A 27,054-nucleotide genomic window follows, 5' to 3' on the forward strand; every position below is an offset into this window, starting at 1 on the left:
GAGCCTGCTGGGCCAGCGCATCAATCTTGGGCTTCCTGCGTGTGCCAGCTCCGGGGACTGAAGTGTTTCGTGGTACCTTGCTGCCGTGTGTCCTTGGGCGGGGAGCTTAACCTCTCTCTGCATCGGGTTCCTCCTCAGGAAAATGGGGCGTGATCACACCTCAGAGATTGGTGTGAGGACTGTGCTATTTCAGGTGATTGTGTCTGGAGGATCATGGGAACAGGGACGGGTGAAACAAGCTGGAAATATGTTTGGCGACCAAGCGTCTGGTTCCATCGGGACCCAGCATTTTCTGGGGAGCTCCCTCCCCCAGCCCCCATGGTGGCAGATTAAGGCAGAGCCCTCCGTAGAGTTTGGTTTATGGTCCCCTTGATGTCAGAGCTAAATGGGGACTCAGACACCATCAGGTTGGGCTGATTCTTCACTATAAATGAGGAAACTAAGGCCCAGAGAGGGTTAGAGACCTGCCCAGCATCACACAGCAGGGGCAGGGCCAGGAGGTTTCTGCCCTGAATTCTCCCTGCTTGTCCTAGGATGTTAGCACCTGTTCTGGGCATGGCCCTGTGTTGGGGGCTGCAGAGCGCAGAGGGGCAATGTGCCAGAATCCCTGTGAGCCAGTAAGGGCGGTGCGCAAGCAGAGGGGCAGGCGGCATATATGTGTGGTCAGTCCATCCACTTGGAGGGGAGGGAGGAACAGCTTCCTGGAGGAGGAGGAGGCCTGTGACCTGGCCCTTGAAAAACAGGTCTGATGTCACTAGAACATTTTGGAAATGGAGCCCAGCAGAAGACGATCGGTTGAAGTGCCGAATTCCCCTCCCCTCCCTCCAGCACATACCAAACCAGAACTTGCATGGACACCTCTAACGAAATCTGAGTTTGGATCTGGGACGTTTCCCACGTAGCCGGGCACCTGGGGCACCTCCCTTTTCCCCCCATCTGCCCCAGTTTCCCCAGCACTGGGCTCGTGAAGCCATGCTGTCCGTGCGCGCCCTCTAGCGGGAGGATCGGGTTATGAACTCTGGGCCTCAGAGCAGCGCAGTCCGGATGGGGTTCCTGCCCTTAATTGAAATGCAGGGCAGGGGGCCCCAGAACCCCTGTAAAACGCTGGGTTCCGAAGGCTCCACCCCTGTGACAAAAAGCCGGTCAGTTGTTCGAGGGCTGTGGCTGGACCAGGCATGAGGAGACCAGGCAGTCGGCTGCAGAGCCCAGGCCTGGGGGCCTCGGCATAAGGAGGACGCTGGGCTGCCCCCATCCCTCACAGCTGTGTAACTTCAGGTGGGTCCTTCCCCATTCTGGGCCTTTCATCAGACCAGGCAAGTGGCCCCCGGGTGCCAGAGGTGTCTGTGAGCCTAGTCTTCCTGCTTCAAGGAAGCAGGAGCCTTAAGACCAGAAAGGTCCCGAATGAATGTGGACTGTGACCCAGCTCTGGGGGAGGGGCCACACCCTGACCCCAGCAGCTTCCGGAGGTGTCCGAGTCACGGCTGGCCAGCACTCCTAGGGTCCCTGAGTCCATGTGAGGCTCCAGGTAGTAGCACGTGAGGCTACTTCTCCTGGGAGTTCTGATGAATCCAGGGAGGATCCAGGGCAGAGTCAGATGTGTTTTGTTTAGGGCAAGTTATGCTCAGAGACCGAGACTGTCTTTGCCAATAATTTATCTAACACAGGTTCGCTGTGGGACTTAGGATTTATAATATTAATAATAATAGTTCACAAGCCAATACCATATGGGATAATGTCTCTTAATAAGTCAATAAAGAAATAATGTACTCCAAACCAATTACATTATTGTTCCAGGCAAAGGGAAAGTGAAGGATGTCAAGTCCAAATGTAGTTGAGGTGTACCTTTCTATGAGTTGGCTCTCCGTAGTCAGTCCGTCCAACTAAAAGCTGGGTGTTGGGCTTCCCTGGTGGCGCAGTTGTTGAGAGTCCACCTGCCAACGCAGGGGACACGGGTTCGTGCCCCCGTCCGGGAAGATCCCACATGCCGCGGAGCGGCTGGGCCCGTGAGTCATGGCCGCTGAGCCTGCGTGTCCAGAGCCTGTGCTCTGCAACGGGAGAGGCCACAACAGTGAGAGGCCCGCGTGCCACAAAAAAAAAAAAAAAAAAGCTGGGCGTTGGTTGCCGGCTCAGGCCCCTTGCTGCCGGGGCACGTAGCTAGCAGGTGACAGCACTGGTGACGGCGGGCCAGGTGGGCTGCTCTGAAGGTCGTCGCTCCAGGGGCCCTTCCGTGGCTGTACCACTGCCTACGAGGAGGCGCCTCACCTGGGCAGGAACAGCTGTCCCCTCTCTTCCTGAGACTGTTGCGCGCTCTCACAGCACTGCCGACCAGGAGTGGCCTGTCCACGGCAGGAGCTCAGCCAGGAGTCGCCTTGCCCAGTCCTCACAGACCCTTGGTATTTAAAGCCTCAATGTCCATTGCGTCATTGTCCTTATCGAGAAGCCCCAGTGGAGCCCGTCGCCAGCTGAGTGTATCGACAAGGACATGTCGATGACGTCACCCTGGCACAGCTTCCTCCACGTAAACAGATTCACCTTTAGATAAAAACAACTTCACTTAAGTTGTAAACAAGCGGATTGGAAATCACAACAAACCAATACACAACAGTACGCAATACTGCTGGGGGGACAAAGGGGGAGATGGGGCACCTGCCCCCAGGGCGCTCACCCCTGTGGGTGAGACGGCCACCTGGGAGCGGTGGACCTGTGATGACGTGTATGGTCATGGGACCTGAAGCTGCCTTGCTGGATGGGCATGGGGAGGCAGGGTGGGCTTCAGGGAAGAGGTGGCATTTGAGTCCAGTTGGGGCTTTGAGGAGTATGGTGGGCGAGTGGGGCCTGGAGCCCAGGGCCCAGGCGGGACTGGCAGTTGGGGCTGGTTTGTGGCCAGGAGAGAGGCTTGCAGGGGAGAAGGGGGACTGAGTGTGAGGCAGCTCTTACACAGTGATTGAAGCCAGATGACCGTGTGGCTTTTGGCTGGTTGCTTAACCTCTCTGTGCCTCCATTGTCTCATCTGTGAGATGATGATACAAATAGCGCCAGCCGCACGGATCTCTCCTGAGGATGAACTAGTGGCTGTGTAGGAAGATCTCGGCGAACGTTACCTAACATTACTTGTCCTTGCCAGGAAGCCCCGGGGACCTGGCTGAGCCCCTCTCCTGCCACGCCCACTGCAGGCCCGGTCTCCTGTCCTGCCGCCGGCCTCTGACCCCACTGCTCGTGTGTCCACAGGGGCCGAGGAGGTGCTGCTACTGGCCCGGCGGACGGACCTGCGGAGGATCTCGCTGGACACGCCGGACTTCACAGACATCGTGCTGCAGGTGGATGACATCCGGCATGCCATCGCCATCGACTACGACCCGCTGGAGGGCTACGTGTACTGGACGGACGACGAGGTGCGTGCCATCCGCAGGGCGTACCTGGACGGGTCGGGGGCACAGACGCTGGTCAACACTGAGATCAACGACCCCGACGGCATTGCAGTCGACTGGGTGGCCCGCAACCTCTATTGGACGGACACGGGCACCGACCGCATCGAGGTGACGCGCCTCAACGGCACCTCCCGCAAGATCCTGGTGTCCGAGGACCTGGACGAGCCCCGCGCCATCGTGCTGCACCCCGTGATGGGGTAAGGCTGGGGGCGGGCGCTGGGAGCCAGGCTGCGGGGGGCCGGTGGTCCTGGAGCTTTCTTCCCACATCAGGATGAAGCAGATGGCTGGGCCCTGCTCCCAGAGTCCTGGTTCAGGAGAACTTGCCTTTCTAACAAGCTCCCAGGTGATGGGCTGATCTGGGGACCAGACTTTGAGAAGCTCTAACACAGAACTTGGTTACCTTTATAGAAAATCTTGGAGACCTTGGGTAAGTCATTTTTCCCCCTGGGCTTCAATCTCCTCACCTGTAAAATGGAGCCCTCCACTGGGGTGATTTATGGTTTAATAATGGTAACAAGAGTGGTGGCCACTGCAACAGTTACTGCACATGTGCCAGATCTCTGCCAGGCACGTTCCACGTAGCAAGCACATTTTTCTCCTCCTCTCGCCCCGTGGGGTAGGTACAGTTGTACGGAGGAGGAAGCTGAAGCCCAGAGAGGTTAAGTGGCTTGCCCAAGGTCACACAGATGGGAGGTGGGGATTGGACCTAAGAGTCTGGTTCCAGCTTTGCAATTTAGGATTCTGTGAATCTGGTCAATCAGTGTAGGAGCCTTTCTGAGACCCTCAGCTGCTCAGAGGGTAGCAGCTGAGTGCCTTCCTGGGACCTCATGACCGAGAACACGAAACTGGCAGGCCCCAAGAGGGGAGGAGTGCTGGGACCTCTCGGGGGCTGAGGCTGCAGGGGAAGCCCCCCGCCCTCAGTGCGGGATGTGGGCCCGCGTCCTGGGGATGGCCTGGAGGGGCTGGGAGGGCAGCCCTGGAAGGCAGCTGGTCCCGGAAGGTCCCTGGGGGGAGTGACTGAGCTGCATTGACTGTAACCGTGCCCAGGAGGCACGTGCCCCATCGGAGTGCCCACAAGGCATTAGGTGCTTCTCCCGTTGCCCCAGGGCTGAGGCTCAGTGTGAGGCGACCCCGCAAGGTGCCTGCTGTGTGTGGGGGGCAGGGGTTGCAGCCCAGGGAGCCTGTACTCTGGTCCCCGCCCCGGGGCTTTCAGATGTGCTCTTGCTGTGGAGCTGCCTCTGTCTATAGAAGCCCAGCGGCACAGCCCTCAGAGGCGGGTCACGGGGCTGTGGCTGGACAGGCCCAGGGCTCGAGCAGCACCGTGGAGCCTGAGGGGGAGTGGACAGACAGACGCTGCTCTGTGTGGCTGTCAAGGGGCAGGGCCGTCCCCCTGGGAGGGGGGGTGGGGGTGAGAAGCGGGCCCCTGGGGTCTGAGGGCCAGGCAGGCAGGAGCTCGTGGCCAGCTCCAGTGTCGGGATGCGGGCTCTGGGTTCGGGAGATGGGGACCTGCTCCCACTCTGCCACCGATGAACTCTGTCAAGTCACCCCCCTCTGTGGGCATTACCTGTGAAATGGGGGATGGGGTCCCCCCTGGCCTCGAGTGTGAGGACCTCAGGAAACGGGGTCGGGTCAAGTATAAGATCACAGGGTTCAGGGGCGGGAGAGGAGAGGCCGCCAGCCCGGAAAGGCGCTGTGCTCAGGGCCCAGCTCTGGCCGCTTTCTCTGGGCTGAGCCCCCCCACCCCGGAGGGCCCCCAGCGCCCCACGGGATGTTGCTTTGCTTCTCGGGGCCGCAGAGAGCGCGTTGCCTGCTTTGTTTTGCACGTGGGAGCCCTTCAGCTACTCGAAGGAGGTTCCACTCTGCCTCTTCCTCCCCCTGGGAGCTCAGCCCCTCCCTCCCCTGGGTCCCTTGGCAGGGCGTCTGCTGTTTTGAGTCCTAGGGCCCCGTGTAGTTAAGACCCCGCTGTCTCCGTGGAGCCCCTGGTCCTGCACACGGGCTCAGGTGTGGTGGGTGGGTGCTGTTCTCAGTCCTAGGGGTGCAGCCTGGATGGGACAGATGGGCAATGTCACGGACATGTACTTCTTCTCCAGCCTCATGTACTGGACAGACTGGGGGGAGAACCCCAAAATCGAGTGCGCCAACCTGGACGGGCAGGAGCGGCGCGTCCTGGTCAACACCTCCCTGGGCTGGCCCAATGGCTTGGCTCTGGACCTGCAGGAGGGGAAGCTGTACTGGGGAGATGCCAAGACGGACAAAATCGAGGTGAGTCATCCTCGTTGGTCCACGGAGCTGCTCAGCGCAGGTGGAGGCGCAGCGCTGCAGCCGTCGAGCCCTGATCTTTATGCAGAGGCTGGCCTGGCCGCCCCTGCAGCCTGTCGTACGTGTCAGGTGGGCAGCAGATAGATGCCTGTGCTATATGCTATTTGGCCAAATAGAATCCTTGAAGAAATAACTTACTATGATGTGTTTCTGACATACGGAAGGTATGTAGCTGAGTTAACAGCACCATAGGGTGTATGTGGTTATGTAAGATGTTATCACCGGGGACTTCCCTGGCGGTCCAGTGGTTAAGACTCCGCCCTTCCACTGCAGGGGGTGCAGGTTCAGTCCCTGGTCAGGGAACTAAGATTCTGCATGCTGCACAGTGTGGCCAAAAAAAAAAAAAGATGTTATTAAGGGGGAAACCGGGACAGGGTACGCAGGAACCCTCTGAACTCCGTGTGCAACTTCCTGTTTCAAAATACAAAGTCATAAAAATAACACATACCCACCACCCAGCCTAAGATGTAAAACATAATGTAGCTGATGCCAGAGGGGACCACTCTCCTAAGTTTGACGATTCATTCCCAAGCATTAAAAGACATTTACTATGTGGACGTCACGCGGAACAGCACGCAGTCTTGTGTGATTTTACATGATTAAAGTGGTGCTCTGTACGCGTTCTTTAGCATCTTGCGTTTTGCTCAGGGGTGCGTTGTTTGCGGTGCTCTTGACCATACGGTAGTTAAATTGGTCCCTGACGTTGGTGCCTCTCCTCGGCTGGATGCCTCCCTCGCTTCCGGTAGCTTCTGCATGATCCTTGTCAGCTCTGGTCACATCACTGCTCGTTGATATCACCACCTGGGGGTCACCTTCACTCTTCTCACGGCTCCATGGGGAGACGCCCACCAGGCAGCTTGCAGGGGGAAGGCGGGAGTGAGACTATGACCGTGCGTCTGTGTCACGGGGTTTCAAGCCACGCTTCTGAGCAGGAACGTGAAGGGGACTCAGGGCTGGGCAGATCCCTCTCCCACGCAAACCCAAGGAGCTGCAGTTGGCACCATTTCCTGTTGGAGTTCCCTATAAACTGTCACTTTTGAAAGGATCTTGTTTGAAGACACTTGTCTCTCTAGCCTCTGAGCCTGAAGGCGAGACCCTTGTTTCCTGCGGCGTGGCCACGCCCACCGTGTCCGTAGCCACGCCCACCCCGGGAGTGGGATGGGGATGCGCGTGTCCAGCTGACACTGCCAGACGCGCTACAGGCACCGCTCGGTTTACTCCCACAGCAGTGGGTTGGTTGGGGTGGGTTTTTTTGGTAAAATAAACATAAAATTAACCATTTTAAAGTGTACAACTCAGTGGCATCCAGTACATTCACAGTGGTGTCCAGCCATCAGCACTCTCTAGTTCAGGAACATTTTCATCACCCAAACCCCATAACCTGTTAAGCAGTTGGCCCCCAGTCTCCCCTCTTCACCCCTCTGCCTTGGCAACCACTAATCTCCCGTCTGTCTCTATGGCTTTGCCTGTTCTGGACATTTCATGTGAGTGGAATCATACGATCAGTGGTCTTCTGTGTCTGGCCTCACGCAGCAGAATGTTTGCAGGGTTCATCCATGTGGTAGCGTGTGTCAGTACTTCATTCCTTCTCCATTGTACGCAGAGACCACATTTTGTTCATCCATTCATCTGTTGGTGGACATGTGGGTTGTTTCCACCTTTTGGGGATCGTGAATAATACTGTTACGAGCATTTGTGTACAAGTTTTTATTTGAGCATCTGTTTCTAATTCTTTGGGGCACGTACCTAGGAGTGGAATTGCTGGGGCATATACTAGGTTTATCTTTAACTTACCGAGGAATCGTCAGGCTGTCTTCCACAGTCTGCACCATTTTACATTCTCACTAGCAGTGTGCGAGTGTTCTGATGTCAACATATCCTCACTGACACTTGTAAAATCCTCCTATTATTATGGCCATCCCCACGGGTGTGCTGTGGTGTCTGGTGGTTTTGATTTGCATTTTCCTGAGGACGAGTGATGTTGAGCATCTTTCCATGTGCCTGTCCCACAATAGTGTTTTGAGGTGTGTGGCATCGTCCCCACGTGTGGATGAGGCACTGAGGCCCAGGGGACAGTAACCTGCTCAGGGTCATGCAGCAAGTAGGTGCTTTCTGATTTTCTGCTTTCAGAGTCAATCCACAGACAGAGCCCGAAGCGTCAGGCTACTGTATGCAATATAAATGTTATCTGCCGTGGTTATGGAGCAGTAGGATGGACCAAAGTTAGGAGCGGACAGGTGGGGAAGAGCTTCAGGGGTGACCAACAGAGGCCCTAAAACGCTGACATCATGGTAGCAGGAGGATGGGGGAGGGGCGTGGCATAAGTGACAAAGTTATTGCCGGCAGAGTACGCGGTGGCTGGTACGGACAAACCGGGAACACGCGCCACAAGCGTATCACCCGCTGATTTGGAGCTAATCACCAGGAGGCCCCAAAAGAGAGACAGAAGAATTGGAAGTGTTTGGGATTCTTTAATCCAACAAACTTGGGAAACGTGCGGTGACTTTCCTGCCTCACTTCTCTCTTTGGAGCCTCTAATACACTTTAATAAGCAGACCTCCCACGGGGGACTAAACTGTGTAAGTGTTCTCAAACTACACGATCTACGGTCCCCTTTCTTTCCGTCCTGTGGCTCCGGTGGCACACACTTTGGGAACGCTGACCTAGGCCGCCTGCCCACACGTCCAGAGCCGACCCCAGCTTCGGGGTTAGTGCTGGACTCTCCCTCCGCCCCTGCCCCAGGGAAGCCACTGACATGGACAGACATAGAGGTGGTTCTCCGTGTGAACTCCAAGGGTGGGAAGCGCCCCGATGAATCGCAGGTACATTAGGTCATGGCAGCTTCTTGGAGTCAAGCCCGGAGCCCAGGGCAGACCCTTCTGGCGTTCTTTTCGGTGGTGAAATGCCCCAAGGTGAGCTTCTTAGAGGTGGCCCGAGCATGCCTGGGGACTTGCCCATGTGTTCCTGCTGTGGACACCCTCCCCCTACTCTCGGGCCTCAGGGTTTGCTACTGAACACCTGGTGGGCGTCAGCTCTGCTCCAGGTGCTGGGTCACCTTGGTAAATACGCCCAACAGATGCTCCTCTGGTACATGTTACATGAACCTTGGGATCAGGCCACCAGCCCAGGTGCAGAAGCCCCTGCTGGGGTCACGGTGGATTCCATGGGCTTCGGGGGAATAGCCGAGGGCAAGGGGCCGTGTCTCCTTTCCTGAGGACTCAGTCGGACTCCAGGCCGGGGGACGGTCAGGGGAGGGCTCTTCCAGGTCAGCACAGCGACGGGACACGCTTCCAGCAGTGGTCACGTCTCTAAGACATTATGCCCGAGACAGATGCTAAGGAGCCTGAGCGTGTTTCTTGGGCATATCTTGCCGGGTTGTTTTGGATGGGAGAAGGGATTCTGTTCCGCGTGGTTGTGCGCGTGGCCTGGCTCCGAGCGCAGGCGCCGGCAGGAAGGAGCTCCACGCGGTGTCCACCGGCTTCCCTTTGAAGAGGCATCAGTCAGGTTCCCGCTTCGCCCGCCCGTCCCGAAAATGACTTCCCAGGGCAGCTGTGGCTGATACCCCGACGAGCTGGGAGGAGAACAAAGGTCTAGAGGGCCGAGTCCACGAAGTGGGGATTCCTCTGGACGGCGGTCCTGGCACATAGATGGATTTGTGCAACCGAGTCCAGACTGCGGGCAGGGCCGCACCGCCCTCCAGGTGGGCCTCCTGCCGCCTTGCCTGTGACGGCATCCTGGACAGCGGGTTCAGGCCAGCTTCAGGTCGGCAGCCCCTCGGGGGATTAGCTCGGGGTGGCTCCCCGTCTGGGGGTGGGGGTGGGCCCGGGGCTGGCTCACTCTGGGAGGCAGCCCTGAGGTCCCCTTCCTGTCCTCAGGGACCAGGGATGGACCGCCAGGGCAGTCCCGACATGCGCAGGTTGGAGCCATGTGGGGTGGACATGGGTGTAGCCCCCGCCTCTTTCTGCATCCACAGAGCTGCCTCTCTGCTCCCTGCTTTCCCACCCTCTTGGGCTGGGGGTTCCCTGGGACACCTCCTTAACCCTCTTCCTGAGTCTAGAGCCCTTGGGGTTAGAGGTTCCTGCCCACAGGTGCTTAGACTTTCCCGTGGCTCCAGCCACATCCTCAGGACCCGGCCTCTCACCCTTTGCTTGCATGTTTCCCCCTCCCCCTCCCTGCCCAGCTAGGCTCCCAACCCAAGAGCGTGTCCTCTTCTCCTCCAGCCTGCCACAGCTCTTCGGCCTTGTGCCACAAGATTCAACTTTATTGGTAAAAGTAACTTGGACTCACTGTCTCCCTCTTCTGTCTCTAACTGATGGCCCCTCGGGCCCTGCACTTCCCTCCTCTCCCTCTGACCAGCTTCTTGGCAGGTGCCGGGCCCATGACAGCCCAGCGTGGGTCCTCTCCCAAGCAGATTCTTCCATCCAGAGCTCTTTCCTGAGCCCACGTGCCCAGCTGCCCCCGGCCCTCTCCCTCGGAAGCCTGAGTCGCCTCCCGCCTCACGCCACGGTCTCACGCATGGGAGCAGCTCACCTCATCCACGCACTTGGCCACACAGTGTAGGGTCTTCCTTTCCAAAACAGCAACATCCCGGTTCCGGCCTGGAGGCTGCCTCTCCCAGCCAGAGGCTGTAAGGCCTTCCACGTCTGTGCAGGGCTTGTGCTCTCACTTAGCTATGCAGTCGTCGTCATCGTTTCACTTGTTTGTGAGCGGCCATGTCTCCCAAAGCAGGTGGGAGCTCTCTGGGCTTGAACTGGGGTCTCTGTGCTGATCCCCTGGCAGGGAGTCAGGACACACTGGGTCTACATCAGAAGCGACCTCTCCCTCTTAGTCCTTCCCCCACTGTCTCTGTCCCCCACTTCCCCTCACCGGCCCGTCCTTGCATCCTCCTTCCCCACAGCTGCCTGTCGGATCATCCCTGAGTGGAACTCCTGTCCTGTCGTAGCTCGCGCTGCCTCTTTCCCTCAACCCCCTCCCCGTCCCTGGGCGAGCATCTGTTCATCCTGCAGCACTCACTGAATGTCACCTCGTGCTGGAAAAGCAGCACAGGACAGACCCATGCCCTGGTGGGGTCAGTATTCTAGAAGGGGAGATATAGACAGCAGTGACTGGGACAACCGCAGCCTGTCAGGTGTTCAGTGTTCTAGAGGGATGCCGAGCAGAGAGGATGGGGGCCCAGGGGGCAGGGGTGCGGGTCGTTCAAGCTCCCCTGACAGCACCCTAGCTGCTTCTCCAGCCGCGTTGGTTCTGAAGCCCTGCCTTCTCCTCTCACTGCTTGTGTATATCCTGTCTATTTCCTCCTGTTTCTAGAGTAGCGGGAGGAATGGTGCCCCGTTATTAATCCTGAAATAGGCAAAGCGTTTAAACACCCTTGTGCTCACACAGTGATCAGGCAGGTCCCTGGATGGCGGTTTTAGCCATTCCTGGGTAAGAGCAGGCTCGGGCCTTGCCCTTTGTGGACTTGAGCTGTCTTTCTAAAGCTTCCTCCCCAGCTGTTTCCCCGCCCCGAGGATGGAAGAAGAAGTTTTGCAGGTCGACCCATAGTCCAGGCTGTTTGGCCCGTCTCTGGGGCAGGAAGTGTCACCTGTGTGTGGCTTGCCTTGTACTCGTTGGAGGCCCCGGGGGTCACTTGGGCTCTCTGCAGCACCCCCTGATGTCTTACTCGGCCAGGACCACGGGGAGGTTGTGTGCCTTGCAGCTGCCATCTGCTGGTGGCCGTCTACTGTCAGGGTAGGCATTCGTGGGGAGTACCCGGTGGGGAGTGACACACCCGGTGGAGCAGGCGGGCCAAGGATGAATCACAGCCTGAGAAGTTAAAAATACATCCGTCCCCCTGTTCCTGACATTTCCTGAGTCGATGGAGGTGACTTCCAGCACGAACAGAATAAACACTCATTGCAGGAGTGACGGATTGGCTGTGTGTCCGGGTCCATGAGCCCTGGGGAAGAAGGGTGCAGGGCTTCTGGGCAGCGGGGCCACAAGCTGTGCGGGTGTGTAAGATCTCTTTTGTTACGTGCAACAATAACCAGAGCAGTTTTAATTTGGGGCTTTGTGTCTGAGTATAATTGTTCCATCAGAGAGCAGAACTCTTTTTTTTCTTTAAACGTGTGCTTTCAAAGGGTTGGTCTCAGGCTCTCACCTCTTTGCACGGCCAAGTCATTAGAAACAGAGGATTCAGTGTAAGGCGATTGCACCTCAGGTGACTTTCGGGGGTCTACTGTTTTGTGGGTGGCCGTGCAGCCCCCGCAGCTGTGGGTTCTGCCTCTTGGAGTACAGCTGAGGGCGGGCTTCTCTGGGGTCTGCCCACCCTTCTGTGCGTCACGCAGCTGTTGATCTGCGGGTCGTGTAATGAGCTGGCCAGGGGATGGGTGTGTGCTCTGCTTGCCCTGCCTCTACCCCACTCCAGACCTGGGCTTGGTGTGTGGAGTCAGCCGAGCACAGGAGGGCGGAGGCCAAAAGGTCAGACAGCAAGGCCGGCTGGCACTCAGGCGCCTTCGGCATCTGGCTTGACCATTTTGACATAACTTCCTGGAGGTATCTAGTTTCCTCTCCTGAAAATCAAGGGCAGGGGAACTTCTTGAGCAGGGGTTGAAACCTGTGGACCGGAGGCCAGAATGACTATGTTTGGGCCACTTTCAAACGCACGGTGGTTTTTACACTTTTTTTTTTTTTTTTTTTTCGGCACTGCACAGCTTGTGGGATCTGAGTTCTCTGACCAGGGATTGAACCCAGGCCTTCGGCAGTGAAAGCACGGAGTCCTAACCACTGGATTGCCAGGGAATTCCCTACATTTTTAAGTGATTGAAAACAATCAAAAGAATGGTATCTCGTGACATGTGAAAATTATATGAACTTCCAGGTTTTTTGTTTTTAATTTTTGTTGTTTGCACAAATAAAGTTTTATTGCAACACACTCGCGCTTGTTTTAGGCACCCTCGGTGGCTGCTTTACCGCGACAGGGACCTTATGGCCTCAAAGCTGAAGGTATTTACGATCCTTTTCAGAAGCAGCTTGCCAGCCCCTGTCCCCGGCAGTCCGCCTCCTGTGCTCTCTCCCGGCTCCCATGTTATCAGGTGGCCCAGATTCGATTCTGTTCTTTCTGGGCTCCGCTCAGGGCCCAGGAAAGGTGGAGGCCCCCGAGTTGGCCCCAGAGGGAGCCTGGGGACGGGGGGGTTGACACGTGTGTTCCCTGTACACAGGTCCTACTTGTCTGCTCCAGGATTTGGGAAAGGCCTGGTCCAGCAGAGTTACTTCTACAGATGTGTTGGATTTGGTCAAGGTGTGTTGAAAGCTGCCGTAAAAAGGCCGCTTTGGGATCATTTATTTTCTCAAGTGTTAGAGTCTTGATGTCCTCCCAAGTTGGAGGGCCTGAGAGGTGTTTCATGGGGTCTGTAATCGTTCAAAGTGGGATGGGGTGAGGGAGGGGCTTCCGAGGCAGAGGGAGGCCCTGCCAGCCCAGAGCCAAGGTTCTGTCCTTGCGGTGGGTGCCGCCAGCCCAGCCCGGGGGGGAGCAGCTCACACCCTCCTCACTTTGTTCTGGGCAACCAGAGGGTGGGGCGAGGGTGTGTGTGGGGACAGAGGTTGGGGGAGGGATTGCTGCTGGCCAGCGGCTGTCTCCCCGCCCCCCCCCCCATCTGGCCCCTTGTCCTCTGCGGGCTCACTTTCATCCTTCCTAAGCTGGGGAACATGTACTTCCTCCCCTCAGTCAATAGAACATGCACTTATTTATGTCTGGAATTGAGTTGTTAAAGGAAATAAAGAAAATATGGACATAGAGAAGGATGAGAAAAATCTCTTCAAGAGATGCTGTTGACATTTTGGTATATAAAAGGTGGAGTCTTTATTTTCCAGATGTGGATGTTCTCTTTATAGCGATCACGTCCTACATCTACCATTCTGCCCGCCCCCGCCCCCAGCGCCCAGCCCTGGTTATGCTGTGTCAAGGAAGGAGCAGGGGTTTGAGCCCTGCCTCTTACGGGCTGTGTGTTGTTAGAGACACTCTTTCTCTTGCTGTGCACCTCCTCGGCGGTAATCCCAGGCGAGACCCCTCCCCACGTCTGAGTTCTGTGCAAAGCGTGTGTTCATCGCCTTTATGTTGCCTTCCTCTTGTGGGGCCGAAGCCGGAACCAGCACCCTGGACCAGTTTGGAGGATTAATCTATCACCTGCCCTGTATGGCTAACCAGTGGGCCAGGCGTGGTGCCCAGAGCTCCGCACGGAGATCCTACAGCCCAAGGTCTACACTCCAGCTCGTGGTACAGGACGTGGTCCCATCCGGTGTCCTCATCTGGGCTGCTCATTGGAGCCACCTGTGGGGAGCTGCTTTCAGGACTCGTACCTGGCCTTCCAGTTTGGTGTAATTGCCCCAGGTTGGGGCCCAGCCACTGTTCTTTGGTTAAGTTCCCAGGGTGACTTTATTTATTTTTTAATATTTATTTATTTATTTGGCTGCACTGGGTCTTAGTTGCAACATGCGGAATCTTCATGGTGGCATGTGGGATCTTTAGTTGTGGCTTGCGGGCTCTTAGTTGAGGCATGTGGGATCTAGTTCCCTGACCAGGGATCAAACCCAGGCCCCCTGCGTTGGGAACGTGGAGTCTTAACCGCTGGATCACCAGGGAAGTCCCTCCAGGGTGACTTTAGCTGCTACCCTCAGTTACAGGTGGAGAGGTTGAGGTCCATGTGGGATGCAGAGGGACTTGGCTGTGGGGCAGAGCTGGGGTGGGACCCCTGGCTGTAGGGCCCAGAGCTGCCTGCCACTCCTGGTTGAGCCAGCAGTTTTGTCCTGTGCTGTCCAACAACAGAGGACCAAAGTCTTTTCTGCTCAGCACACACCCGATCTGTCTTATGTGTCTGCCACCTGCAAACCTGAAGGTTTGTAGCCTTTCTGATGAGCTGGAAATATAATCCGGCTGCAGGAGACCTGTTGAGACTTGCCTTTAATTCACCATGTCTCTTTCATCCTGGCTTGAGAGCCAGGAGAGTTTGGATGTTACATTTTTATCTTCTTTTTCACATCAGCTCCTACAGGGTCATCTGTCATCACAACCACATCTTATCCTGATCGTGTGTCTCAGTTGGTTAAGGCGTTTTTATGTTTGATAGTAGTTTTCTCCTCTGTGGCTTTTGTGGTTGATGCTTTTAATCAGTGCTGACTCTTCAAGAAAAAGATTTAGCTTTTACACCTCAGAGTAAACAGCCACAAGTGTGTCTGGTGTTGGAAAGCATCTTAGAGCTGTAGGCTCAGACTTAGACCCAGAAGCGTCCTCAGAGTTCACCTGGTGCTGACCGAGCAAGAAATTAGTCCACAGACAAGTGGGAGGTTTTGCCCAGGGCTTGCAGTACGTTGGCTGTCCAGCCTTTTGGAACTGAGCTCCGCGTCAAGGGTGTGAACTGGTGCCTCCCCGTTCTACATCTTGGCAGACATTACTAATCAATGAGCCCATCCCGGGTCGGAGACCCACACCTTGGTATTCCAGGCAGCTACTGCTAGTCGACCAGCAATGGCGAGAGAGAGGACACCTGTTTGTCTTGCCTGCCCCTCTCAGCCCAGCATCCACCCCCAGGTAGGGGAGGCAGTGGGGAAGAGCCCCTGAATGGCCCCATCACTGAAAACATCACTCATCCAGCTGCCCCAGTGAGCCGTGGCTTTGTTAGGTGGCCTCGCCAGGCGCAGACGCTGCTGGGGCCCGTCCTGTTCCAGGCAGTTCAGGCCCGAGGCTGGTTCAGCCCTACGTCTGCCATCCTGCAGGTGATCAACATCGACGGGACAAAGAGGCGGACACTCCTGGAGGACAAGCTCCCACACATTTTTGGGTTCACGCTGCTGGGGGACTTCATCTACTGGACCGACTGGCAGCGGCGCAGCATCGAGCGTGTGCACAAGGTCAAGGCGAGCCGGGACGTCATCATCGACCAGCTGCCCGACCTGATGGGGCTCAAGGCCGTGAACGTGGCCAAGGCCGTCGGTGAGTCGGGTCAGCCTCCAGCCGTGGGTCAGCCATGCCACAGGCTCGTGGCTGCCCTTTCGGTCCGCAGGCAGCCCAGTTGGAGGCCAAAGCTGGGGGTGTAAGTGCCCGGCTGGGGCACCACTCTGGCGCTGGACAGCACAGGAGATGGTGAGAATATTGGTCCAGGACCAGTGGCATGGGGGTGGGGTATCGACCAGGCATGGTGACTGGGCACTGCTGGCAATAATTGTTCTCACGATGGCTAACACTTGCGGAGCGCCTGCTGCGTGCGAGGCTGTGGCTAAGTGCCTTAGTGCCCAGAGCAGCCCTCTACGCGAATTCCGGTGCGGCCCTATTTGCGCTGGGGAGAGGGTGGCAAAGCCGTGTAGCTAATGGGTGGCCGAGCTCAGGACTCATGCCCGGGTCTGCCTTGACCTCGTGGCTGGGCTGAGCTCTGATTGTTGTCCAGTGTGACAGGCTGGACCCTCAGGCACACACCTTTTATCTGAAAGCCAGGATCTGCAGAAAGCTCCCTTAACACAAGGATTTATTTGTCTCTTTATAAATATGATTCCCAGTGCAGGTCAACAGGCTACACTGGGGACAGTGGTGTCCAGCTGTGGTGGGAGGACAGATGGGGGGGACGGGACAGTGGGCTCTGTGGCGGCAGGGACCCTGTCCCCAGCTGGGGCCTAGCACTGCACCTAGCACTGCACCTACACATCAGAGACACTCAGCAACCCTTTGCTGGAGGGGGGGAGGGAGGAAGGACCAGAGAGGCCCCAGTGCTTGCCCTTAAGTCTAGTGGGTGAGACACCCCTTAGTTAGCTCTGCTGCCAGGCTGGTGACTACAGTTGAGGCGTTAGAGGGATGCCTGGCTTTAAAATACGAGGGAGGGCACTTGAGCTTGGAATTTAGGGAGCAGGTGGGGGTCAGGGTTTGCCCGGCAGAAGGGACAGCTGAGCAAAGGCCTGGAGGTGAGGCCGTGGGCGGAGACCCTGGGGGGATCTAGTGCATCTTGGTCTCTGGGAGAGGCCTTTAGTCACAACCTGCACTCCTGAGACAAGGCGATGGAATCAACACACTTAGTTTACCAGCGCCTTTGAAAACACGTTCTTCATCCACTGTGGAACGTGAGGTCCACCGGTTAGTGAGTGTCTGAAAAATAAAAAATAAAACCCTAGAGATAAGAAACATGATATATCCATCGGGTGTGATTTCAAGTTGAGAAATTGGACCCCTCCCTCCCTCTTCCTCTCTCTCTCATGTAGGGATTTACTGGGAGAGATGGGGGAGAGGATTCTTTTTCTAGCTGAAATACTTAACACTAAATGAAAGCCAATTTTAACAGCACTGCAGCAGATGAGTGAGACTAACGGCCTGGCCAAAAATACATGAATGCTAAGTACAGTCCGCTACAATAAGAAAGGCGCCTCTGGCCGTCCGGGGTGCATCTGAGTTCGAGGGCACCGAGAGTGCCGGAAACGGGAGGAGGAACTGTCTGGGTGGCGTCTCGGGCTGCGGTCCTGTCAGCAGGCCGGGAGTCCAGGCCCGGCGGGGTGGGGGCGGCAGGGGGTGCGATTGTCCCCAGGTCGCCATGAGGATGGAGGAGTCCAAGTGCGGCGATGCCCTGGGCCCAGAGCCAGCCGTTGTTATGTGCCTTCCCCGTGCCTGGGGAGGCCCTGGGTTTCCATCCACCCACCTGCTGTCCCTGTGTGACGTCTGGCAGAAATGAAGCCTCGTACAACCGTGGAGCCACCGCCCACCCCCTCTTTGCTGGGCCTCTGGCGTCTAGAGCCTGTGTCTTTCCGTCCAGGGACCAACCCGTGTGCAGACAGGAATGGGGGCTGCAGCCACCTGTGCTTCTTCACGCCCCACGCCGCCAAGTGCGGCTGCCCCATCGGCCTGGAGCTTCTGAGTGACATGAAGACCTGCATCGTCCCCGAGGCCTTCCTCGTGTTCACCAGCCGGGCCGCCATCCACAGGATCTCCCTGGACACCAATAACAACGACGTGGCCATCCCGCTCACGGGCGTCAAGGAGGCCTCTGCCCTGGACTTTGACGTGTCCAACCATCACATCTACTGGACTGACGTCAGCCTGAAGGTACGGCAGCTAGGCATCCTCCCTGTGCACCTTTCCCGTGAATACCTACCCGGTGATGGTATCGCCTCAGAGGCTGAAAAAAGGTTTTCTTCCTTTTTTTAAAAAAAAAAATTTATTTATTTGGTTGTGTGGGGTCTTGGCTGCGGCAGGCGGGCGCCTCGGCTGCAGCTCACGGGCTCCCCAGTTGTGGCACATGGGCTCCTTAGTTGCGGCACGTGGGCTCCTTAGTTGTGGCATACGAACTCCTAGTCGCGGCATGCGGGCTCCTTAGTTGTGGCATACGAACTCCTAGTTGCGGCATGCATGTGGGATCTAGTTCCCCAACCAGGGATCGAACCCGGGGCCCCGGTGTTGGGAACATGGGGTCCCATCCACTGTGCCACCAGGGAAGTCCCTTGTCTTTTTAATGGTTTGTTAAAATTGAAGTTTACTTGCTGTACAATGTGAGTTACAGGTGCACGATAGAGTGAGTCACAATTTTTAAAGGTTATTCTCCATTTATAGTTATTATAAAATACTGGCTACATTCCCCGTGTTGTACAATATATCCTTGTAGCTTATTTTATACCTCTTACTCTCCTACCGTGACGTTGCCCCTCCCCCTTCCCTCTCCCCACTGGTAACCACTGTATCTGTGATTCTGCTTCTTTTTTGTTATATTCACTAGTTTGTTGTATTTTTTAGGTTGCACATGTAAGTGATATCATACAGTATTTGTTTTTCTCTGTCTGAATTATTGCACTTAGCATAATATCCTCCCAGTGCATCCATGTTGTTGCAGACGGCAACATTTCATTCTTTTTTATGGCTGAGTAGTATTCCCTTATAGAAAAAGTTTTGTTTTGTTTTTTTTTTTAAAGAACTGTAGGGACTTCCCTGGTGGTCCAGTGGTTAGGACTGCGCACTTCCACTGCAGTGGGCACAGGTTTCATCCTTGGTCGGGGAACTAAGATCCCGCAAGCTACACAGTGCTGCCAAAAAAATTAATTTAAAAAAATAAAAGAACTATAATATTTATTGTAACTCGATTCACACCATCAGAACATTAGTGAACCTGTGTTAATAAATAAGCACAAATGATTGCAATGAGCAGGTCCAGTGGACACACAGGTGGCCATTTCTGGAGTGATTGTGCGTCCGTGTATTTTTCGATTCACCCCACCCACTCCCTCACGAGGGCCCACTGACTTAGCAAGCTCTTTCTTTGTTCCGGGTGCTAACATAAACATCCTGGATGAATACAGGAAAGACTCTTTCATCTTCTAAAGCAGGGTTTGGCATACTGGTCCGTGGGCTGGCCTCCGTGTTTTGTCAATAAAGTTTTATTGGGTCACACTGGTGCCCACTTTCTCATGGATCGTCTGCACCTGCTTTTGTGCCACTAGGTTGTGACAGATCCACATGTCCTGTGACACCTGAAATATTTACAGAAAAGGTCTGCTGACCCCTGTTCTAAAGCACCGGACAACTCAAACAGTTTAATCACCTATCTTTTATTCTACTGTTGGTATTACATGGCTCTTAAAGATTTTTCTGATTTTAAAAGTCACAGGGTTCATTGTAGAAAGAGAGAAAAGTATATTATACAGAAAAGTATAAAGAAGAAAATAAAAACACCTACATCCCCGCCATCCCAAGTCAGCCATTGATGTCATTTTACTGTATTTCCTTTGAGTTTTTCCCTATGTTAGTATTTCTCATAGTCATAACCATATGCTGTGTAGAATTCTGTATCCTGGTTTTCTTCACATCCCATCATAACAGGTATTTTATCAGCCTGTTACAAACTCTTTAACATAGTTCTTTAAACGTGTAAAATATTCCAGTGCACGTATATTCCCTATCATACTTAACCGTTCCCTTATTTTATTTTATTTTATTTTACTTTATTTATTTTTCTTATTTTGCGGTACGCGGGCCTCTCACTGTTGTGGCCTCTCCCGTTGCGGAGCACAGGCTCCGGACGCGCAGGCTCGGCGGCCATGGCTCACGGGCCCAGCCGCCCCGCGGCACGTGGGATCCTCCCGGACCGGGGCACGAACCCGTGTCCCCTGCATCGGCAGGCGGACTCTCAACCACTGCGCCACCAGGGAAGCCCCGTTCCCTTATTTTAAATGTTCTTCCAGTTCTTTCTGACTCCAAGTGATACCACAGTAACAGGCATCTCTGTGGGTAAAGCCTCTTCTGTGTTTTCATTCCTATGGATAAAGTTTCAGGGGGAAGATTACTGGGTGAAAGGATACAGTGATTTTTTTTTTTTAAGGTTACAACTATTTTGAAGGATCATTATATATATATATATATATATATATATATAATATAGCTTATATATAATATATTTTTTATAATTATATACTATTATATAAAATATTTTTACATATTTTAAAATGAAGTATATATTTTATATATATTACCAAATTGTTTCTTCTAAAAAGGTTGTATTTTGCTGCTTTTCAAATGTTCCTTCAAAAACTCAAATGTTGGGGAAAAATTAAAATAAAATATAAAAGAAATAAAAAGAATAAAAACTCGAATGTTGGTGATTTGGTCCCAGGTGTGATCAGTAGTTGCTCCAGGAGACATCTGCAAAAACTCTGGTTTCTAACCGTGTCCCTTTCCTCCTCACCTGCTCCCAGACCATCAGCCGAGCCTTCATGAACGGGAGCTCCGTGGAGCACGTGATCGAGTTTGGCCTCGACTACCCGGAAGGCATGGCCGTCGACTGGATGGGAAAGAACCTCTATTGGGCGGACACTGGGACCAACAGGATCGAAGTGGCCCGGCTGGACGGGCAGTTCCGGCAGGTCCTTGTGTGGAGGGATCTGGACAACCCGAGGTCGCTGGCCCTGGACCCCACCAAAGGGTAAGGACCATTCTTGTCCAGCAGGTGTGTCCCCGTCACCTCTCTACACCAGCCAGTGCGTTGATGACCCGAGGCCGCGGCAGACGGCTGCCCACCTGGCACTCTGCGGTTGGAGCAGCAATGACCGCTACTAGCTTTGAGGTGGCCAGGGCCGGCGGGACCCTTGGAGGTCATCTGGTTCATTTCATAGAGGAGACACTGGGGCCCAGAGCAGCAGGCAGGAAGGGAAGCCTCTGTATCAGGCACCGCATTGGGCGCTCCCAGAGGGGTCATCTCATCTGGGCATCCAGGGGCCCTGCAAGGGGTGGGTGATTTTACAGATGCAGAAACAGAGGTTCAGAGAAGCTCAGTGATTTACTGAAGGTCACATAACTGGTTAGAGCAGGGCTGGGCCAGGAAGTCCCATGCAGTCCTTTCTAGGCTCCTGTCCTGGGCTTCTCCCCTCCTGCTTCTTGCTGGCCACTTAGTGGCGGTTTAAAACCCACCTTGCAAGGCACATGCTTTTATGTGTCAGGCAGCTTGGGGGCCCTGCCCTGGGGCCAGAAGAGGCCAGGGTGGAGTCTTCCTCTGCGCTCAGTGCTCAACCCGTAAAGCATCAGTGGTGTGTAGGGAGCGCTCCAAACCCTGCCTGCCATGTGCTCTTTCAGGGAAGGGAAGATTTCGGCAGAACAAAAAGAAAGGTCCAGGCTTTAGCGAAAGAACCAGTAAAACGTACACAATTCTGGAATGGGGATTCCTTCCCCGGAGCCACTGCTGAAGAGAGAGGAGGGAGGACCCGTTGGTGGAGACGGCAGAGCTGAGTTTGAGTCCTGACCCTACGATGCCTGTTTGCCTCAGCGTCTTGTTTTCTACCTTCTTTGAGGAGAGGAGACTGTACCCCCCGATTTGCCCACGTTTTTCCTGCCCGTCCCGGTCACCCTGGCATCCTGTCCAGCTTAGTTAGCATTTGTCCCTGACACAGGTGTCCCAGCCTGGATGTCGTGTTGCGCAGTCACCCTGTCTGTGCACCTGAATGGGAATATCAGGGCTTAGCTTGCAGGGGGGCTGCTGTGGGACCCCAGGAGGCAGGATGTAGCTCCGTGACTGCTCCCAGAGGGATGGTGGGGTGGAGGGGCCTCCGAGGGTCTCACCTCTTCCCTGCTTCCTGCAGGGATGCCATCGGCACAGCCGAGGAGATGGCGGCAGGTGTGCTCCCTGCCCTGCCGTGAGGGTGGCCGTGCCTGAGCCTGCCCCGCCCTGCTCCCATGTCTTCCAGCTACATCTACTGGACCGAGTGGGGCGGCAAGCCCAGGATCGTGCGGGCCTTCATGGACGGGACCAACTGCATGACGCTGGTGGACAAGGTGGGCCGGGCCAACGACCTCACCATTGACTATGCCGACCAGCGTCTCTACTGGACGGACCTGGACACCAACATGATTGAGTCATCCAACATGCTGGGTGAGGGCCGGTGCGTCCTGCCGCGAGGGGGCATCCCTGCCCTGGGCGTTGGCCATGCTCAGCCCCCATGGCGCTGTGCCCTTGGGCCCGCGAGGCCCAAGCCCCACAGGAGGTGCGGCCACGCCCTGGGTGCTGACCCAGCCTCGCCCCCTCCTGAGGGTTGTCCCTTTCCACCCCTGGTGCTGTCACTGTAGATGTGTCAGTAGAGACCCCAGTGACAGCTGTTCCCTACACACCAGCTGAGAGCCGGGTCCCGGCCAACCCCGTGCCAGGATTCTAATTTGACCCTACACCACATAGCATAGGTTTTCGCTGATGGTGAAACTGAGGCCCACGGAGGTCGTGGGACTTGTGTAAGGTCACAGAGTGCCGCTGAGACCCCACGGCCACGTGCTACAGCTCCATCTGACCCTGAATACCTACTGGGTGCTAGGCATTGTTCTGGGACCACTCAACACCTGGGATTAGGTTAAAAACAAAAACAAAAAAACCCTCGCTCCAAGCCACCCAGCAGTGAGGGCAGGATTTGAGCCTAGAAATCACATGACTCTGGACTTCTTGCAGGGGGTGGTTATATTAGCTCTCCTGGGTGATACCACATGATGGGGCTGCCCTGTGCAACCGAGAGAATTTGGCTTCCTTCCTAATCACTGCTGCTGCCGCCACCTGTGGTGGGTGTGGTTGTGCCCATTTTACAGATGAGGAAACTGAGGCATAGGTGGGCTGAACGACTTGTCCCCAGGTACTGTGTGAGCAGAGCCAGGACTAGAAGCTCAGTGGCCTGGTTTCTGCTTGCGGCGGGCTGCACCCACCCTGCATGCTGACTGTCCTGGTGTATGAGGCCAAGAGCAAGGCTTGAATGTGTCTTTGAGACTGCCACCCCCAGCCCCACAGGGAATTACAAGAGGCTGGTGCCAGGTGGGAAACCAGTCACAGCACAGCTGTGGTTGCCCGAAATAATCAAGCTCCCCGATTACCCCAGAGTAAAGACACACTGGGAGGAAAAGCAGCAAAAACCCTGGAAACCCCCTCGACTCTGCAGATTGAGGGTGGTCGTGTGCGTCCAGTCAGGCCGTTTTCAGCCATATTCCCACTGAATGGCGTAGACGTGTAGGGAGCACTTGGTTAATAACAGGGGAGGCCCCGGGCAAGGGAAAGGTGGGAATGTTGCCTGGCGTGGCGCAAGTGGGCATGGAGCGTGAACCTGGGGCCCCGCCATCCTGGTTGCATTCCTGGCCTTGCCACTTGCTATGTGACTTAAGCCAGGTGACTTAACCTTTCTGTGCCTCGGTTCTCTAATGCCGATGGTCCCTTCCTCCTACAGCTGCTACTGTGAGAATTAACTGAAGGCACTTCTCATCAAGTCTGGAGCACAGTCACTGCCCTCTGAGTGTTTAGTTGATGATCGTTGTTGTTGGAAAAGTCCACTGCGAGTCCCAGTCCAGGGCCCGGGGTGGAGTGGGCGCGGGCAGCGTGTGCGTGACAGGCAGTCAGGGAGCACCTTTATTTCAGAACTATCTTTTTTCTAATGATAAAATAATCAACTTAGAAAATTTCTAAAAATGCAGAAAAACAGGAAGAAAAATTTTAATTATCCATTATTTCACCAGTCAGTAATAATGTATATTCATCTGTTGGCATATTTCTTTCCAGTCTCAAAATTTTTTTGATTGATTTTTTTAAGCAAATATTTTTAACTGTTCATCTCTGAAGATTTTTTTCGCTTTGTTCCTTTTTAAAAATCATTTTGAAAACATTATTTCAAATCGTGCCACATATGATTTTCATTTGGCTTTCTCCCACTCCTGTACAGGAGGAGCATGTCCCCAGGTCACCAATATGTTTTCACTGGTACCGTTTTTACTGTGAAATAGAGCATACGTGAGGCATTGGTACAACACACACACTTTGACAAGTGAAGTCTTAGAAACCCATGCCCAGGTGGAGGGACAGAACCCGTCGAGTGTCACCGGGCCCTGCACCCGCTCTCCCTCCCTCACGCGGCCCTGAGCCTGCGTGTTGCCGCGGTAGTCCCAGCAGGTGCACACAGGTGTGTGCTCTGCGTGTAACTGCTCGGCGGGTCACGTGATCAGACCCTGGTTCGTTTCACAAGCCCTCTGCTGCTGGCGAGAGAATGGCACCAGCGTTCCCAAATGAAAGCAAGGTGTGGGCAGGGCTACCTTCCATCTGGAGGCTCTAGAGGAGAATCCATTGCCTTTTGCATCATCTGGGGGCTGGCTGCATCCTTGACTTGTGGCCCCTCCTCCATCTTCAAAGCCAGCTGTATAGCCTCCACCAGCCTCTCTCTCACTGTCCTGCTCCCTCTTAGAAGGACGCTAGTGTTTGCACTGGGTGCACTGGGATAATCCAGGATCGTGTCCCCATTTCAAAATCCTTAATTTAGTCACACCTGCAAAGCCCCTTTTGCCGTGTAAGGTGCTATATTCAGAAATCCTGGAGATTAGGATGACCTCTTTTGGGGGGAGAGGGGGAATGTTCTTCTGCACGTAGTTTTTATCAAGCACTTAATTTGTGCCGGCATTTTGACCATTCTACGTGCATGATCTCATTGAATATTTATCACGATTATATCACGAACCTCATTGTGTTTTTTTTATCATAATTTGTTACATTTAATTATCATGGATACCCATGAGGGCACTCTTAAGAATAACCATTTTGGGACTTACCTGGTGGTCCAGTGGTTAGAACTTGGCGCTTTCACTGCCGTGGCCCTGGGTTCAATCCCTGGTTGGGGAACTAAGATCCCACAAGCCACACGGCATGGCCCCCCCCCCCAAAATACCCATTTTTCAGATGGGGAGACTGAGAGTCAAGAAGCTTACATAGCTTTCCCAAGGTCACATGCTGGTCAAGGGAGAAGCGAGGGGGCCCAGGCTGACTCCAGAACCTGGTTTCAACCACTGTTGTAGACTGCTAGGCAGAAGGTTTTATTTTATCAATATTTAAAAATTTTATTGACATATATATACAGTCAAGTACAAAAAAGTAGTCAAGGGGCTCCCCTGGTGGCACAGTGGTTGAGAGTCCGCCTGCCGATGCAGGGGACGCGGGTTCGTGCCCCGGTCCGGGAAGATCCCACATGCCGCGGAGTGGCTGGGCCCGTGAGCCATGGCCTCTGAGCCTGCGCGTCTGGAGCCTGTGCTCCGCAACGGGAGAGGCCACAACAGTAAGGCCCGCGTACCGCAAAAAAAAAAAAAAAAAAAAAAAAAGTAGTCAAGTTGGAGAATTTTTACATACAGATACTTGTGCATACACAGAGGCATCAACATAGCCTGTGTAGCTCCCATGCAGATCAAAGTAGGGAAGTTTCCGGCCCTCAGAAGGCTTTTAGTCAATCTCACCAGCCTCCTCGGGTCAGTGCTGCCCTGACTTCTGTCTATGTGTACTAGCTGTGCTGTTCTAGAACTTTCTGTCCCTGTGACTGCACAGAATGTGCTCTTCAGCATCTGGATTCTTTCACTCAGTCTAATAACTGCGAGAGTCGCCCACATTGTTGTTATTCTTTTTTATTGCTGCGTCATTTCCATTGTATGAAGATCCTACCTTTTAAAAAATAATTATTTTATTTTATAAAGTTACATTTTATTTATTTATTTATTTTTGGCTGTGTTGGCTCTTCGTTGCTGCGCGTAGGCTTTCTCTAGTTGCGGCGAGCGGGGGTGCACGGGCTTCTCCTTGCGGTGGCTTCTCTTGTTGCAGAGCATGGGCTCTAGGTGTGCGGGCTTCAGTAGTTGTGGCACGCAGGCTCAGTAGTTGTGGCTCACAGGCTGTAGAGCGCAGGCTCAGTGGTTGTGGCGCACGGGCTTAGTTGCTCCACGGCATGTGGGATCTTCCCGGACCACAGATCGAACCTGTGTCCCTTGCATTGGCAGGTGGATGCTTAACCACTGAGCCACCAGGGAGGTCCCAAAGATCCTACCATTTTTTAATTCACCCTACTATTTTTTTTTTTTAATTTGGCTGTGCTGGGTGTTAGTTGCGGCACGTGGGATCTCTTAGTTGCGGTATGCGGGATCTTTAGTTGTGGCATGTGGGCTCTTAGTTGCGGCATGTGGGATCTAGTTCCCTGACCAGAGACCAAACCTGGGCCCGCTGCATTGGGTGCTCGGAGTCTTAATCACTGGACCACCAAGGAAGTCCCTAATCCATCCTACTATTGACGGACATTTGGGTTGTCTCCTGTTTGTGGCTGTTACACATAGTTGCTGCCGTGCACATTCTCATCTGTGTTGTTTGGGTGGATGCTGCACGCATTTCTCTTGTGCTGCAAGAGGGGAATTGCCTGCCCTCAGGGCAGGTGCCCGTCCAGCCTCAGTGGACCCTGCTCGTTTCCCAGAGTGGTCACATGCTTTATGAGCCCGACGCAAGTGGCCAGGCTGCAGGTTGAACTGGTTCACCCACAGGACGCCCGTGCGGCACCGTTGCTGACTCGGTGCCCGTGTGCCTCCACGCAGGTCAGGAACGGGTCGTGATTGCCGATGACCTCCCGCACCCCTTCGGCTTGACGCAATACAGTGATTACATCTACTGGACAGACTGGAACCTGCACAGCATTGAGCGAGCCGACAAGACCAGTGGCCAGAACCGCACCCTTATCCAGGGCCACCTGGATTTCGTGATGGACATCCTGGTGTTCCACTCCTCCCGCCAGGATGGCCTCAATGACTGCATGCACAACAACGGGCAGTGTGGGCAGCTGTGCCTCGCTGTCCCCAGCGGCCACCGCTGTAGCTGTGCCTCACATTACACCCTGGATCCCAGTAGCCGCAACTGCAGCCGTAAGTGCCTCGCTCTGCCCCCGTCCCTCACTCCCACATTAGATCATCTGTCTGACTCTGGCGGTTAAGGTGGAAAGAAGCTTTTTATCTGGGGAAACCTTGGTGCACGTGGGCAGTCGGGCAGGTTGTGCACTGCACATGTTGCCTAAT

At 54.7% G+C, this 27,054-nt stretch overlaps 1 protein-coding gene across 8 annotated transcripts in view; it reads left to right on the top strand.

Moving 5' to 3' along the window:
* Positions 1-27,054, top strand: part of LRP5 (LDL receptor related protein 5) — a 108,489-nt gene that overhangs the window by 53,262 nt on the left and 28,173 nt on the right. For 6 of the 8 annotated variants that reach the window (XM_029207230.1, XM_029207232.1, XM_029207236.1 and 3 more), the window contains 9 exons: positions 3,229-3,625; positions 5,519-5,690; positions 12,674-12,728; positions 12,944-13,023; positions 15,495-15,711; positions 17,510-17,799; positions 20,436-20,662; positions 21,918-22,102; positions 26,581-26,904. In XM_029207230.1, the coding sequence (XP_029063063.1) occupies positions 3,229-3,625; positions 5,519-5,690; positions 12,674-12,728; positions 12,944-13,023; positions 15,495-15,711; positions 17,510-17,799; positions 20,436-20,662; positions 21,918-22,102; positions 26,581-26,904 (1,947 nt within the window). The remainder of the gene's footprint in view (positions 1-3,228; positions 3,626-5,518; positions 5,691-12,673; positions 12,729-12,943; positions 13,024-15,494; positions 15,712-17,509; positions 17,800-20,435; positions 20,663-21,917; positions 22,103-26,580; positions 26,905-27,054) is intronic. The other 2 variants (XM_029207235.1, XM_029207234.1) reach the window with 1 other exon arrangement.

The sequence above is a fragment of the Monodon monoceros genome, unplaced genomic scaffold (genome assembly GCF_005190385.1).
Source record: "Monodon monoceros isolate NGI ecotype Baffin Bay Population unplaced genomic scaffold, NGI_Narwhal_1 Super_Scaffold_7, whole genome shotgun sequence".
NCBI lineage: Eukaryota > Metazoa > Chordata > Mammalia > Artiodactyla > Monodontidae > Monodon > Monodon monoceros.